This window comes from Nanorana parkeri, unplaced genomic scaffold (genome assembly GCF_000935625.1).
Source record: "Nanorana parkeri isolate BGI_ZX_2015 unplaced genomic scaffold, ASM93562v1 scaffold345, whole genome shotgun sequence".
Classification (NCBI taxonomy): domain Eukaryota; kingdom Metazoa; phylum Chordata; class Amphibia; order Anura; family Dicroglossidae; genus Nanorana; species Nanorana parkeri.
The window spans coordinates 645576-662181 of NW_017306613.1; the positions used below are offsets into that span (position 1 = coordinate 645576).

The 16606-nt window shown below is 43.7% G+C and overlaps 1 protein-coding gene across 1 annotated transcript in view; it reads right to left on the minus strand.

The window, feature by feature from the left end:
- Positions 1-15246: 15246 nt before the first annotated feature.
- QRFP (pyroglutamylated RFamide peptide) overlaps positions 15247-16606 on the minus strand; it is a 43021-nt gene continuing 41661 nt past the window's right edge. The window contains exon 2 of the mRNA XM_018558543.1: positions 15247-15745. Within this exon, the coding sequence (XP_018414045.1) occupies positions 15332-15745 (414 nt within the window). The 3' untranslated portion in view covers positions 15247-15331. The remainder of the gene's footprint in view (positions 15746-16606) is intronic.

The window sequence follows — 16606 nt, forward strand, 5'->3', positions numbered from 1 at the left end:
AACAGCAGTAGCTAAGGTTGTCACATCCCTTCTATATGGCTAATCTCCCTATTAGAGTCCTGACCAGCAGTAAAGACCTTGAAGAGAAACCAAACACTACCTGACTCCACTTAGACAGGTTTAGATACTTTTTTAATGTTAACTAGCCTGAAACTTTTCCTCTTACCATGTGTTTTTGGAGCTTATTCAACAGACTTAATAACGTGGTTCATACGTATTTCTAAAAAAAGATTCTCACATAGAAAAGATATTAATTTTTATATCCCTTGTCTCCTCAAACCGCCCCATTATGCTCCAGTGGCAGTTTTACAGACTGCTTAGAAAATAATTAGTTGATTCATGGATCTCAGCACTGTGCACAAGTGTCATCTTGAGCATCTTGGACCTTAAGGCATGATTGTAATTAGGCAAGACAGTAATTTCTCTCCAAAACACTAGCTGGATGGAAAGGCACAGACATTTAACTCCACAATACACTCTTGTCAGTTGTGATGTGGTTGGATAAACACAGCACTGAGGCTTATATGTGAAGTGGGTGTCACTGCAGTGATAACTATTTTTGATATAAATGAATACATTGTAATATATATGTTTTATTCCTATGATATCACTGTACAATGGAAGTCTAAGAAATGTGTTCCTTTCTCTGGCGAGGCTTCTGATGACCCCGGTTCATAGGAAAGAGCAGCTGTCCATGCAAAAAAAGCTACATGTGAATGCTCTGAGGCAGGCAAGTATTTCACAATGCTGCTCAAATCTTACTTCTGAGACCTTTTTCTTAAGCTCCCTGAGACCCAGCACATTGCACTGGTTTTTTTGTTTGTTTTGTTTTTCTTGTTAGAACTTTATTGAAATATCACAAATTACATTTCATTGAGCTCTCTAAGCACGATGTGTTGCAGTTGCGGCTCACATGCAGTACTTTTTTTTAGCACACACTACCGCAATGTAGTGTGAACTGAGCCCATTCGTAAAAAGGTAAATTGCCTTGTGTAGCATTGGGGCTGTGCTGGAAAATGCGGCCAGAGCACCCGTAACGCATCTGGTATGAATGCAACTAATGTAAGGATCACTCTGATGGAGGCAACCAATGTAACGGGGCACCTTGATGGGGACAACTAATTATTAGTTGTCCACATCAGAGTACAGCCTTACATTGATTGTACCCTTCAGAGTACCCCTTTATATTGTCCCCACATACCTTAATTTACTATAATTAGTAGGCTGTGGGTGGGATCCATGGAGAGGAAGCAGGCTACAGGACAGGATGGAAGAATTTACTCTTCCAATCTTCCTATAATCCTGGGGGTGGGGAACACTTTTGACTTCTCTGTTTATTAGGATTCCAGTGGTCCTAGCAACCAGTAACTGAAATGGAGGGGGAGTCTGTGCTTGGTTATGGCTGACCGTGGATGCACCAGCCTCAGAGGCCGGTGCATCCACTGTCAGCCATCCATACCCATTGCAAGTTGGTGATCGTGGTCCGGACAAAACCGCCACTCTCTATGTCCACACCACGGTCCGCCATTTAGCAACACCTAAAGCCTTATTGACAATGTAGGTTGGCAGTGTCTATAACTGCAAGTGGGATTTAAGGGCAGGCTAAAGCCCAGGTAGCTAAACTACAAGCTTTTTGGTCTGCTTTGAAGGAGATCCTTTGAAGACATTACTGGAGAAGTAATATTTCCATTTGTCATTAGCATTAGTGACAAATGGCATGTTCGCAAGCGCCTCGTGCCGAGCCCGCCAGGAAGCCGTCAGCGTGCGGGGCCAATCACAGGCACTGAGACATGTTCCTGGTCCACAGCTGCAGAGATCGGGAAATGTCTCAGTGCCTGTGATTGGCCCTTCGCGCTGACAGCTTCCCAGCGGACACGGCACGAGGCGCTTGTGAACACGCCCGAGTACATCACTAATTAGCATTGCACGCAGCAAGCCAATCTTTGTGACTCAAAAAGGGATACATGGCTCACAGGGAAGTCACCCTAAATGCATTGAACTGCCGATTTCCATAAGTGGGGGAAAAAAAGTATTTTGAGGGTCTAATTCTCTGGCAATCAGAAATCCTTGTCACTTTATACTAAAAGATTCTTAACACACAAAGCTGAGACTTTGTTTAAAAGAGAACTACGGGGTAACCTTTTAATCCCATAGTTCTCTTTAGGATCACAGGAGGACATATCTTCCCGTGACCAAAAGCCCAGTATATAGCGGGCTATTGCCCGTTATATACTGAGAGCGCCGCAGCCGGGAGGGATCCCAACAATGCTGTTGAGATCCACCCAGCTGATTGATTGACGGTGGGCTCTTGCCTATCTAGAGGTAGAACCAGCTATGCCCTCCCACGTCCGTTCTTCCAGTCAGCACTGGAGGATCGGAGACGGGAGGGGGAATCCCTGCAGGTAGTGGTGAGTGACAGTCACCTCTCTCTGCAGGGAGATGGTCAGGAACTGAGCGAGTTACGGTGTATGTTCGCTCACTTCCCAATCTATCGATGTGTGACAGTTTCATTGTCGCACGTCGGCTCTAACTATGAGGATGAGTGTAAATCACTCACGTCATAGTTCTCCTTTAACTAACAACTTCATGTCAGCTGACCTGTCCATAGGGTCCATACTAACTAGACTCTTTCTCTGCACCTGGGGCCATCTGTTTAGCTCTCTTGAGTTTGATGTGTTAATATGAGCCACAAAGAAAATTTGCTGTCGAGGGGAATGATGCTGTTGGTGTTTTTTATTAGACATTATTCAGCAATGTGTCTTGAACACTGCATGACCTATTTTTTGCTGCATCGCCGTAGAAAACAATTTTCTCTGTTTCAGATACTTTCACATACTTCTTAGTGCCAAAGTGTTCAGATGTAGTAGATCTTATTGTAGGCCACACATTGATTTCCTTTCAGATTCAATCTTTTGTATGCAACAGAAGTACAAGCATCTTTGTGAGGGTCTACCTGATTAGGTATGCAATTCTGCCTTACCTCACTAAGGTCCCTGGTTCAAATCCAGATTCTGCCAGGTCACTGCAGGAGTATGCATGTTCTCCCTGTGCTCTCATGGGTTTCCTCCATTGTTGGTTCTCCCATGTTTGTACCTCGGTTTCCTCCCACCGGCACTGCAGCTGTTTATATTCCCTTCACTCCCCAGCAAGCAAAGCCAGCCACATCATTGCATTTATGGTCCCAGTGAGACTGCAATTGTGCACTTAGTAACACTGTCCAGTCACATGACAATGGTGAGAATATCCTCTGGTGTCCGAACAAAGCACCAGAGAACAACAAAAAATGTAAATGCAAGCAGTTCCAGGGGCCTGTTTTAATATGGTGCTGTTGCTACATGGACAAAGCACGGCTTTACTTGAAGCAGGCCTTAGGAAGCCCATAGACGTGAGATGACTTGTTGGCATTTGCTGCTGGATTGGTTCTACATTCTACACAGCTGTTGATTAATATGTCGATTTAGCAGCTTATATCTGAAACATGATTGTGTGTAATCAGCATAGACATTCACATTATCATTGGCCCATTGAATTAACACTACGGCCATGTAATATGTTAGAAGCATGCTACTGGATTTAATGAAAGCTGTCATTTTCTAAAATTGTTCAAATAATTTAATGCAATATAGCTCCTTGGGGATTCTATACACAGTTGGTATACAGAGCACTCCTAGAAATGTAATTTGCTGCTTCTCTGATTGGCTCTCAGATTTTCCTGGGAGTGTGCACTAAGATGCAAGTAAAATTGTAAGCATCCCCTGCAATATGAATTTCATTTTCAGTTAGATACTCTCTAAGGGTTAATTACTGCTAAAGGGATGCACCTTTCCTCATTAGAACATGGAAAGTCCACAGGTGATTATAATGAGCACAGAGCCTCCCATTCAGGAATCATTCTGGAGAGGATACCAGGAAACAAACAGATATTTCTTCAAAACAGAACACGGTAGGAATCTGCTACAAAGTATGTTATAACTCTTCAATGTACACGCATCATGCACAGGGGATTGTTTTTTTCCTCAACAAAAGTGAAGTTACACTTTTAAACTGTGCATGCCCACCTTAAAGAGTTTATGAAGCTCCCTTCACATTACAGTCAAATTGGATCTTTATTATAGGTTAACGGGGTCACATAGGCACATAAAGGCAAATAGGCTGTTCACTTTGCAAGGGAATTTGCACTTTGCAGGGGAAGTTTACCTTAGCTTGGTGGATGTGGTGAAACTTCACTTTGCAAAGAATACCCAATCATAATTTAACCACTTCAAGACCAGGTGTTTAGACCCCCTTCCTGGCCAGGCCATTTTAAATAAAAAACAGTTTTTGCTTGCACTTGATCGGATGATGAAAGTCAGCAGAGCTTCGCCTCATTCACTATGCTACAGAGAAACGTTCCCTGCGAAGTGCCAATTCCCTTGCAAAGTGAAGCGCCTATTTGCCTTTAGTAAAATTAACGCTATAAAATCCTTATGTTACAGCGTTTGCTGCCACCCCCCGTGAGATTTTGTAGTTTACAGATGAGATTTCCCAGGAAGGCACTGGTTATATAACCTTCCCAGAATGCATCTGTGAGGCCAGGGCGTCATCCAACCAGAAAGTGCAAAAACAGTAATTGCAAGTAAAAGCAAAACATATATGTTTATTGAATGTCAGATGATTTCATATCAACATGCAAAGCTGTGCTCCAATGTGATTTTTTAGTGAAAGGGGGTAAAGGTCCACTGTAACACAAGGCACCAAAGTAGACCGATGTAAAGCCTACGTTATAATGCTCTGCCGCAATTCAGGTATTGCGCAATCACTGTAGGAAAACAGTATTTCAGTGAAAAGAGAAAACTGGATTGTGAAAGGTGGGTAATGTGTGTGGCTAGCTTGAAATGTCTTTGTATGTGAACATTTTGATATAACACTTGGGTTAAAAAAAGAAAAAATGTCGCCCAAGAGCATTATCATTTACTTGATTGCAGATCAGCAGAGAAACAAGCAAATACAAATCCCTGGCCATCACAAAGCGGACGGTGTGTATCAGTATGTACTATTGATTCTGCGCCTGTTGACTTTGCCAGGTAGGTGTGAGGGTATTTGAAATGAGGCAGTGAAATGCAAAGACATTCCCTTACAGCTTAATCAAGCTAAAAGATCTATATTTTCCCATGATGTTGGGAAGAGGCCTTGGAGTCTGCCTTTACCAGAGAGGTGGCAGGGGTGGGGGGTTACTGAGTAACGAGAGACAAGATTGGCATTTGATATAATTACATTAACTCTTTCATTCTGGATGCGGTCAGCACTTGTCATGTCTAATCATTGGCCCAGGCTTTTTGAAAGTCTTTAGCGGATCACTGGTGGTCTCTTAGGAATAGTCTGATAAGACAGATCTGAAACAGAAAATTAACCCTGCGGTGTGGCGGAATATCTTGCCTTGTGTTTTCGCTTCATTGACTTTGGTCCTTGCGGGAATACAATGGTTAATGGAAGGCAGGTGTCAAAATGGAGTATTTGCTGATGGCTGTGTAATCTCCCGGCAGGTCACCAACGTGACACGCTCCTGCCGGCAGGCTCGCTCACCCCCTTTATTCCTTGTGGTGTCACCAGCTCTATGTAATTGTCCGCTGTGTAAGAATACAGGTTAGGCTTAGTTCCCAAACTGGTAATTTACAAAAAGTAGCATACGGCCCAGAAAGCGGTTTGCAATCGTTATCTAGCTATTCACAAATGTGCGGCCGCTGTCATATTACTACACGCCTGAATAGCAGGAGTCTTAAGACTGCCCAACGTTAATTGCGGCATTCGGGAATTGTACGTTGGCCGTGTATTCAGCAAGCTTTAGAAACACATTAAGGTGTTTTCAGCGCTGGATGTTTTAAAATGAAAGGTTTAAAATGCTAACATCAACGTGGATGCTGACCAATTTAGTGCTGCTTTTAGGGCTAATAGGCAGCAGATGGTGAAAAGCAGTTAATAATCTAAACGACAACCAAAAGGTCTATTAACAAAGTTCCCCTATTTTCAGGGACATTTCTGTGTTCTAGACATACATCTGAAACTGTTGTAGCTTTAAAGACTGATTAAAGTGAATGTAAGCCCTAGCAGTGAACTTCTCTTCTATGCTAGCCTTTTGGCTTGAGAAATATACCATTAAAAGTGTTTTGTTATATCTGTTTCATAAGTGCCAGAAATTACTTGTCAATCATTTCAGAAACTCAGAGCTGCCCTGTGCATGCTTTGTCACATGTGTTAGTCACAAGGCCTGCGGGCCAAATCCGGCTGTTTCCTGTGCCCCTTGCACCTGTCCTGCATCTGTGGCACCCCCTTGTCTCCGCCCCCACCTTGTCTCAGCAGTCTGCAGCAGAGAGGAGGACAGAACACTTTAGATACACTGACTAGGGTGCACCGATACTGGGCATTTTCACGAGTACTCGTACCAGTACCGGCGCTTTAAATTTTTAAACCGAAGCCGGCGCTGTCAACAGGCACCGGGATTCACAGAAAGGCTTCCAAGGTCCCAGCAGCCCTCCTGTTATTCATGGTGCTTGTTTACAGCGCCGGCAGCACCCACCTAAACCCACCAGGACCCCTGGTAAGACCACGAAGCCCTCCTAAGACCCCGCACATCCCAGAATAGACCCCACACAGCCGACTTGAGAGTCCACACAGCCTGCCATAGAACCTGCACAGCCACCTGAGAGCCCGCACAGCCCAACATAGAACCTGCTCAGCCACCTGAGAGTCTGCACAGCCCACCTGAGAGTCTGCATAGCCCACCATAGACCCTGCATAGCCCACCTGAGTCTGCGTAGCCCACCTGAGAGTCCGCACAGTCCACCATAGACCCTGCATAGCCCACCTGAGAGTCTGCACAGTCCACCATAGACCCTGCATAGCCCACCATAGAACCTGCTCAGCCACCTGAGAGTCTGCACAGCCCATCATAGACCCTGCATAGCCCACCTGAGAGTCTGCACAGTCCACCATAGACCCTGCATAGCCCACCATAGAACCTGCTCAGCCACCTGAGAGTCTGCACAGCCCATCATAGACCCTGCATAGCCCACCTGAGAGTCTGCACAGTCCACCATAGACCCTGCATAGCCCACCTGAGAGTCTGCGCAGCTCACCATAGACCCTGCATAGCCCACCTGAGTGTCCGCACAATCCACCATAGACCCCGCATAGCCCACCTGAGAGTCTGCAAAGCTCACCATAGACTCCGCATTCCCCACCTGAGAGTCTGCACAGCCCACCATAGACCCTGCACAGCTAACTGAGAGTCCGCACTATTACACCAATTGCAATTATTTTTCATAGACTTTCAGAGCTAGTTATTAAGTTCTTACTAAAACCAGTAGTAATCGAATGCAGAGGCAAGTGTATATCATTAGTATGATAAAGAGTATATACATTCATATAGTCTTACAGATACAACCAGCCTTTTGAGGGCAACCATATTGCTGATGCTGCCCACGACGACATTGAGTTTGACACCACTGCTTTGTGTTTTCTCAAGGAGTCTAATTAGCCCTCCTAGTCCTCATCTTACGAACTTGGAGGATGAGTTGCTCCACAGTGCCTGCAGCCACACAGTTCAGTGAAGGCTTGTGTCATGCGCATATACAGCTTCTATGAACCTCTAAATACTTAAATATCCATAGCCTGGGCACAGGATCACTTTAAATTAGAGTGTCCATACATATATGTGTGTGTATGTATATGTGTGTGTATATATATTGTGGCATTGTGTGGCAATCCCACAGTGGAACTGGGGGTTGTAGTAACCCAGGACTCTCAGCAGAAGTGTTGCAGAATTAACTGGTCCATTCTTTCCTTTTATGTTCCTGTTGCATGGACGGGAAAATCTGACTTCTGTCCAACACTTCTCACGTCAGACATTGTCACATTTGAGAATAAAATAAGCATTGCAGTCCCTTTATTAGAAAGATGATTTTACTGTCTGTAGAAAGACCAGCATAGATGGTAGAATCTAGTTACTATGGACTACATATTAGTAGGTTTTTCTTTTTCACTCACACGCACCCATACGGGGTTTTGATAGGACTGAGATTCTCCCTATAGCTCAATATATGTAAAAAATTGATCTAGTGTGTGTAATGTACTTGTGTACATACAGCTCACTTGCCTCTAATCGGTGTAATTCCATTCCAATTTACTCAAAGCTCTAACCCTTTTATTGGTATCAACATTACCACAACACCATGAGGATTATAATGCAGCATTAAGTCTACCTGTTGTTCATGGGTAAAGAGCAGAAAAAAAGGTGTAATTTCTACCCGGCAGGTTTCTTGCGTTTGAGGGAATGACATAATTCAAAGGCAAGCCGTTAAGGGGAAAAGTATCAAGCACTTTGCGCTCAGGTGACTTTGTCTACACGATGCTTACCATTGTGCATTACAATGGAAGCTGTCGACTCCCTCTAGACTCCCACTAGTAGAGGCTTGGCAAGCCCATTCAGCGTAGCGGCACTCAGCATCCGCCTGCCTCTAATGTACTTATGTCATAGACATAGGTCAAGCTGAGCTATACTTATCAATTCAGATATAAATACGGTTGCACTCCGCTAATTAACACTTGAGGCTTCCCACCGCCATTAAGCGAAAGCACCAGTAGAAAGGTGCCTAACAATAGGTTTTCAAACGTATTGGAGTTTTTGTTAGACATGTAAGAAAGGCTCCGTATCGTGACATCCATGTTTTTTTACACATACGTCCCTTTCTGTCACACGTTATACAAGCTTCAATAGCCCTATGAAAAATGGTTGTGCGACGGAAAATAATACTTTGCTTTCAATTTAGATGTCAAATACAAATACTTCCAGTAAAAAAGTTATTTCTCTCGGAGTTATAAAGTCAGCCGCATATGTTAACTATATTGTAAAGTAGAAAAAGGAAAGTATACCCTGTCAGTAGCCTGTCAGCAGCCAGACACCATACTGTGCAAGCTGGGCTATTAGAATAATGTGCCAGCTGCTGTATTTTCTGCAATCTGTGGTATTAGTATACTGCGCAAGCTGCTGTTTTAGCATACTGTGTGAGTATGCTAGCCGTGGTATTAGTATACTGTGCAATCTGCGGTATTAGTATCTTCTGCAATCGGTGGCATTAGTATTCTGTGCAAGCTGTGATATTCGTATATTGCTCAATCTGTGGTATTCATATACTGCGCAATCTGCGGTATTAGTATACTGCGCAATCTGTGGTATTAGTATACTGCGCAAGCTGCTGTTTTAGCATACTGTGTGAGTTGGGCTATTGGTATACTATGCTAGCCGCGATATTAGTATACTGTGCAATCTGCGGTATTAGTATCTTCTGCAATCTGTGGCACTAGTATTCTGTGCAAGCTGCGATATTCGTATATTGCTCAATCTGTGGTATTAATATACTGCGCAATCGGCGGTATTCATATACTGCACAATCTGTGGTATTGATATACTGCGCAATCTGCGGTATTAGTATGCTGCGCAATCTGTGGTAATGATATGCTGCGCAATCTGTGGTATTGATATGCTGCGCAATCTGTGGTATTAATATGCTGCGCAATCTGTGGTATTAATATACTGCGCAATCTGCGGTGTTAATATACTGCGCAATCTGCGGTATTAGCATACTGCGCAATCTGCGGTATTAGCATACTGCGCAATCTGCGGTATTAGCATACTGAGCAAGCTGCTGTTTTAGCATACTGTGTGAGTTGGGCTATTATACTATGCTAGCCGCGATATTAGTATACTGTGCAATCTGCGGTATTAGTATCTTCTGCAATCGGTGGCACTAGTATTCTGTGCAATCGGTGGCATTAGTATTCTGTGCAAGCTGTGATCTACGTATATTGCTCAATCTGCACAAGCTGCCGTTTTAGCATACTGTGTGAGTTGGGCTATTGGTATACTATGCTAGCTGCGGTATTAGCATACTGTGCAATCTGCTGTATTAGTATCTCGTGCAATCGGTGCAGGGGTGGAACTATTGCTGGTTCGGTTGCACCAGGGCCCGGGTGAGGTCTGGTCCTGGGCCCCCCCCCCCGCACTTGGAGAAATATTGTTTAGTGCAGGGTCTTTGGGGCCAGGAGCTTCTCAGCAAGGGGGTTCTCTGATGGGCTTCTCAGCAAGGGGGTGGGGTCCAATGAGTTCCAGCTCCAACCCCCTGCTGCGTCCCTAGTAATGGTGGGAGAGGAGTTTGTGTGTGTGTGTGGCCGGGATGGCGTCGGGCTCTGGCAGCATGCAGTGTACAGGGTGAGTCAAAATGAGGATTAAGTAGCGTGGGGGGAGGGGGGGGGATGTTTTAGAGAAATGGATTATAATAGGAAACATTACACTGTAATACTCCCTATTATAATTTATTTACCTGATTTAAATGATTACAGTTGTCTTCTACTGATTCCAGCAATGGGTTTGAAGACTGAACAGAATATTGCACTTTCTGTTGCACGCGAAGACCACCATTTAACCCCGCACGGCCACCTGAGAATCGCACAGCCACCTCTAACCCCGCACAGACCCCCTGAGAGCCACACAGCCACCTCTAACCCCGCAGAGCAATCTGAGAACTGCACAGCCACCTCTAACCCCGCAGAGCCATCTGAGAACTGCACAGACCACCTAAAAAGCCGCACAGCCACCATTAACCCTGCACAGACCACCTAAAAGCCACACAGTCACCTTTAACCCCACACAACCACCTGAGAGTATGCACAGCCCTCCGAAGAACCGGCACAGCCACCTGAGAGTCTGCACAGCCCACCATAAACCCTGCACAGCCCACCTGAGGGTCCGCACAGCCCACCTGAGGGTCCGCACAGCCCACCATAGAATCTGAACAGCCATCCTAAGACCCCACACAGCCACCTGCGATCCTTCGCTGGAGACATCAGGCCGGCACCCCGAAGCAGCACATGGTATGTAGCTTTATATTCTGCATTTCTGGGATTTGTAGTCCTCTATAGCCAGGTGCCATTCAGAATTGGTGTATAATGTATCGCTGGGATTTTGAGTTCTCCCTAGCTGATGGTATTATACTGCATTGCTGTATAATGTATTGTTGGAATTTGTAGTCCTCCATAGCTGGTGGTATTCTGCATTGCTGTATAATGTACTGCTGAGATTTGTTGTCCCTTTCTAGGCGGTTGCCATTTTCCATTGCTGTATGATATGTTGCTGGGCTTTGTAGTCCTCTATTGGGGTACAGATAGGGATGCACCTATACTCAGGGAGTGCTAACGGTCCATGGGGTAGGGGGACACAATACTTGCCTTGCCCTGTGCTCTCACAACCCACGCTACGCCACTGATGGGATGAGCAGAGAGGTCCCGGTTCTCATCCCCGGGACCTGTGAAAAGGTGAGCCTGCTTGGCCATATAGCCCTTGGAAAGCTTGTTAGAACTGCATCCACCAGCACAGGGAGAGAGGTCAGATTTAAAGCCAGATACAATACTAACGAGTATAAGTACTCTCTTTTATGGCACAGTATTCCATAGAAGTATGAGATCAATCAGAAGTAGAACTAAACCTCATCTGAATGACAATTATTTGGCTAAAGCTCTGTGTATAATCAGCAACTGGCTTTTAAAAAAAAATTAAAATACTTTTTTCACCTTTATTCATCCTTTAGTGGTTTTGGGGGGGCGAGAAAAAATCCTGCACGGGGGCCCTTTATTCCTTAGGTGGTATTAGTATACTGCACAAGCTGCAATATTAGTATACTTCACACGCTGCGGCATTACACTGCACAAGCTGCCGTGTACTAATAACATAGAGGTTTTACGTTTGCATCAAATGGCGCGTTAAAGTGCCGCAGAAAAATGTACACAGAGATGTTATATATATCGGTTTTAAGCATTCTGCTATTCATATTACAGTAAGCTCCCCGTTATCCGGCATCCACGGGGATTGGTAGATTCCGAATAAATGTAGTTTCTGGTTGCTTGAGAGTTACTTTTTAAAAAGTTTTAACTAATGCTATACCCCACCCCATACTATACCATACCATAAAAAACTCTGTATTGACCTCATATTAACCCCTTCATGACTGAGCTTGTTTTTAGTTTCTGTTCATAAATTACTCAAGCACTTTTTACATTTTTTTTGCTGTGTGATTCTTCCACGTCAGTAATATGCTTTCTTACTAAGTGCACCCACACATATTATATATTGTTTTTTTAGAGGACAGATAGGACAATATAATTATATCACATATGGGTGCCCAATGCCTTACTTAGGATGAAAAAAATATAAAACGAGGAAAAAACGTAAAAGAAAACGCTTTTGCCCCAGTTTTGATTTATTATTGTTTTTTAGAAAAATAGTACAGCTAAAAAAATGCATTAAAATAAATTCATTTATTTGTCCTTTATTTGGAAACACCTCACATCCCTAGGATTTGAGACATTTGTTTTTTGAAACATTGTATCATTGTACACATCGGGATCTGTACAAAGCTGTCAAAACAGATCCCGATTTAACAGATTGCGATGTCAAAACAGTGATACAGCAGAGCCATTCACACGGCTCTATTGTCACTCTCAGATACTCGATTGCTTACAGCGACCAGGTATCTGTAAAAGCTCAATTCTTTCATTTGATGAAAGAATTAAGCTTTTACTAAAGCTTAATTCATTTATTTATGGATGCCTCAATAGTGAGGCATCCATTAATGAACAGTAACCGCTGATCTCAGCTGTTACCAGCTTTTAAAAGCTTCAAATAGCTGATCACATACAGTGTACGTGGTCAGTCATTTGGGCACTTCATGCTGGGGACGTACAGTGTACATCTCCAGTCATGAAGGGGTTAATGTTAAAATAAAGTAATCAAAAGCAAATTAAGACAAACAGACACTTGGTATTAGTGGTGTAATTCAGGTGCACTAATACAGGTGCTGCAATGCTGTGTGCATTGTGACTACCTGACATTGGGACTGGAGATCTACAATATATTGTAGTCTATGACCAATGCAGTGCAGTACTGGGAGTGATCACTAGGTGGTGCTTGTTCACAGGATAATAGAGCACTTTTCATAGAGGATTGTTCAGACACTCATTCCCAGGATAATACAGCACCTTTCACAGATTGTTCAGACACTCATTCCCAGGATAATACAGCACCTTTCACAGATTGTTCAGACACTCATTCCCAGGATAATACAGCACCTTTCACAGATCGTTCAGACACTCATTCCCAGGATAATACAGCACTTTTCCACCTGTTTCTCTACCTTCCTATGCTGCAGAGCCCTCTCCTAGAAGGTTGCAGATCAGTGAGTGCACAGTGGATTTTTTCTTATCACCGGTTAGATGAGAGTTTCTGTTAGTTGAATACTGGAAAACAGAGTTTACTGTATATTGCATTAGTGCAGGCTTATACATCTGTTTAAATAGAAGCCCTCTATACTTAACTTTTCGGCAGCCCACTGCTTTCTAGTCGCTGCAAGTACATGACCCTTCTGGGGGGTTCATCTACCTGCTCCCCCTGCCATATGCAACTGATTCTACCTGCCAGCTCTTACATCCTGTAGTGAGGTATAGGCTGGTAAAAGGAGCCATTGCATGCGACAGGAGGAGCAGGTATTCACACACCCAGAATTGTGCAGTGAACAGGGAGCAAGTGAAGCAGTGGCCTTTCAAGACACGGACCACCAGAAAGGTAAGTATAGATATGCTTCTTTTAGGGCTGGTTCACTCCATAAAGAGTGCGTTCCAGAGCGTTCAGCCACTGGAACGCAACCCAGCCAGCTCCTTGCTTTCAGGGGCGGGAGGAGGCGTGGTTGTGCATTGAAGTCAATAGCACCGCAGCCACGCCCCCTGTCTGCAGTGCGATCAGCGGCATCCGAATGCATGGCACATTAGTGCCTGCGTTCTGGTCCAGTGTGATCTGCAAAAATAGTACATGCAGCAGTTTGGCAAATCGCAGTGGACCAGAACGCAGGCACTAATGTGCCATGCGTTCGGGTGCCGCTGCTCGCACTGCGGGCATGGCTGCGTTGCCATTGACTTCAATGCACGGTCACGCCCCCTCCCACTGGAAAGCACTCTTTATGGTGTGAACCGGCCCTTAAAGAGCAGGCTGTCTTTCTATACGTAGCCCTGTGGTGATGGGGTTCCTTTAAAACAGCGTGCCACGTGTGTGAACACATGCACAAGTGTGAAGAGGCACTTAACATGCATGTATAGGCAAAACTGTTTTTGTTTTAGTTTTGGATAGAATAGAGAAGTCAAAACTGCTGCCATTTAATGTTTTGCTTCCGGTTTCAAATTGCAGAGTTTTCTCTTCACATCCTGCCCTGGAGGCACATGAAGTGAAAGGAAATCCCTAAAAAGCGAGGTGAATTGTCACCAGAACCGGTTTCCCCATTGGAACATTTGTCCTCCCCTGTTCTAGTGACAACTCTAACATTTTTTTTTCTAATTACTTTCTGCCTTGGAGATAATTAAGTAGGGCTGTGCGCACAAATCGGATGTCTCAAGCGTTCGCATTCCTCAACAACCACCAATTTTAGTTCATCTGGCCCAATGTGTTGTTTAGCGCTAAGTGCCAGGACTGGACCAAGTGATGCCATTTTAGACAGCAGGTAAAGGTGCTCATGGATCACATGCGGACATATACATTCACACACATTAGTAGGACCATACACATGCACACAATAGGTTGGTCTTTTTTCAACTTGAAATACTATGTAACTATGGATCCATCTAACAAGAAACTAGAGAAAATAAATTAAAACAACTTGACACATTTTTGATTTGCTGTAACAGACACTACCATATATTTAAAGGTACAATGTACACAAGGTTTTTTTTTTTCTTTTTTTTGTTTAATAAGTTTGTTGTACAAAATAAAAACTCAGTTTGATGATACATTGTTAAACCCCGAGTCACCATAAACATTACTGAGGAGCAAAATAGTTAACAAGCTTTGTAACAGACATGTTTTTGAAGTGTCTTCAGCGGTTGGGATAATAATTATGAACTAATTATGACAGTAAAAGTTAAAAAAAAAACCTCAGTTCTCTAAACTTTTAATATTTTTCCATACACAGCCGATAAAAGGAACACTGAGTTTGGACAAGTCTTAGGCATAATTGATTCATTACTCTCTCTCTGGTAAAGCAGGAAGATTTCATTGACTTGTTTGAAAATGGATTTTGCAAATGTTTGCTCTAATGGATGGAAGTGTGCTACAGAATCAGGAATTTATTTGTACAGCACTTTTGACAGCTTAAAGGAAGAAGCCTTGCCTGTGGCTTTTTTAAAACTTAAGCGCTCGCAGGGAACAGGAGATATAAAATGATTAGAGAGATTGGCACATAGACTGATGGAATGTTTTGATCTATCGCCTTCCAAATCGGAAACTGAAGCCACCTTTCTTTCTATTGTAACCGTTCAGCTCTTCAGCCAGTGATCCAAGGGCTGTGCCTACACGTTTGTCAATTTGCGGTTCAAAGTCTTCAACGTCATTCCCCTCGTCTCTCCTGCCAAACCTAAACCTAAAGCCTGCTCTTTCTTTCCCAAAACCTTGGAGTTCCTTGGCTACGCTGAACAGTGATGCCGGGTCGGTCGATTTCTTCTCTCTTAGGTTTGCTTGACGTAGGAGAGATGCTGGGATGTTCTCCTCCCCATCAGTCAGTATCTTCCACAACTGAATTCTCTCCCAAGGTTCACGGTCCTCCATACTTTCCTGTAGGCCAAAGCTGGATCCACATACCATTAGGAGCAGGAGAGACAGTCCGCTAGCACCTTTCATCTAGGAAATAAGAGAATAAATTACCATTACAACTTGTCTCCAGTAGTAATAGGAGATTAAAGTGTATGTCCAGCCGAAACCTTTTTTCTTTTTTTGACCTCTTTCAGGTTTTTCCACTCGCAAGTGCTCCATTAGAGAGTTTTTTTACTTCTTGCCCTGCTGATGTTTTCTTAGACTGGAAGTTTGGAAACTTACCAACAGCAATACAGACAAAAGTAAAACACTAAAACTAATACACTAATAGAACAGGTAGGCTAAAACCCCTGTCAGGGTTTTGTTTCCATATATGTCCCTGTTGGACATTTTTCCTTACTTCCTGTGTGGGGAAATGTCAGCAGGACAAAAAGTAAGACTAAAACTTTTTAACAGAGCCGCAGATAGCAGTGAGAACCTGATGTGAGTTGTAACACCTTCCTTTCTTTCCGTTCAGTATCTCACAGTTAGACACCCCGTCTAATAACACAAGGAGCCGCACAACGGCCACGACACCCCCCTCCCCTAGGAGTGCGCTAACCAATCAGTCTTCATTTTCCAACTTTCTAGTAACATTTTCCTACTCCTATCCAAAATAAAAAATGAAAAAAAGCTTTTGGGTGAACATACACTTCAAGTCATATTGTGCAAAATGTGTGGCAACGGATGAGAACTAATGAGCCCTAACTAACATTTTAAATGAAAGAATAGTGTCTTTTTGTTTTGACTGTTATTGCTTTTTTTCAATAATGAAATTAAATATAGAGGCATAAACAATAGCCACTAGGGCAGAGATAGGCAACCTCAAGCATGTATTTGCCCCCGGGAGCCTTGCAAAACCTCAACAGCTGGAGTGCCAAGGTTGCCTGCAGCTTCATTAGAGGGAGT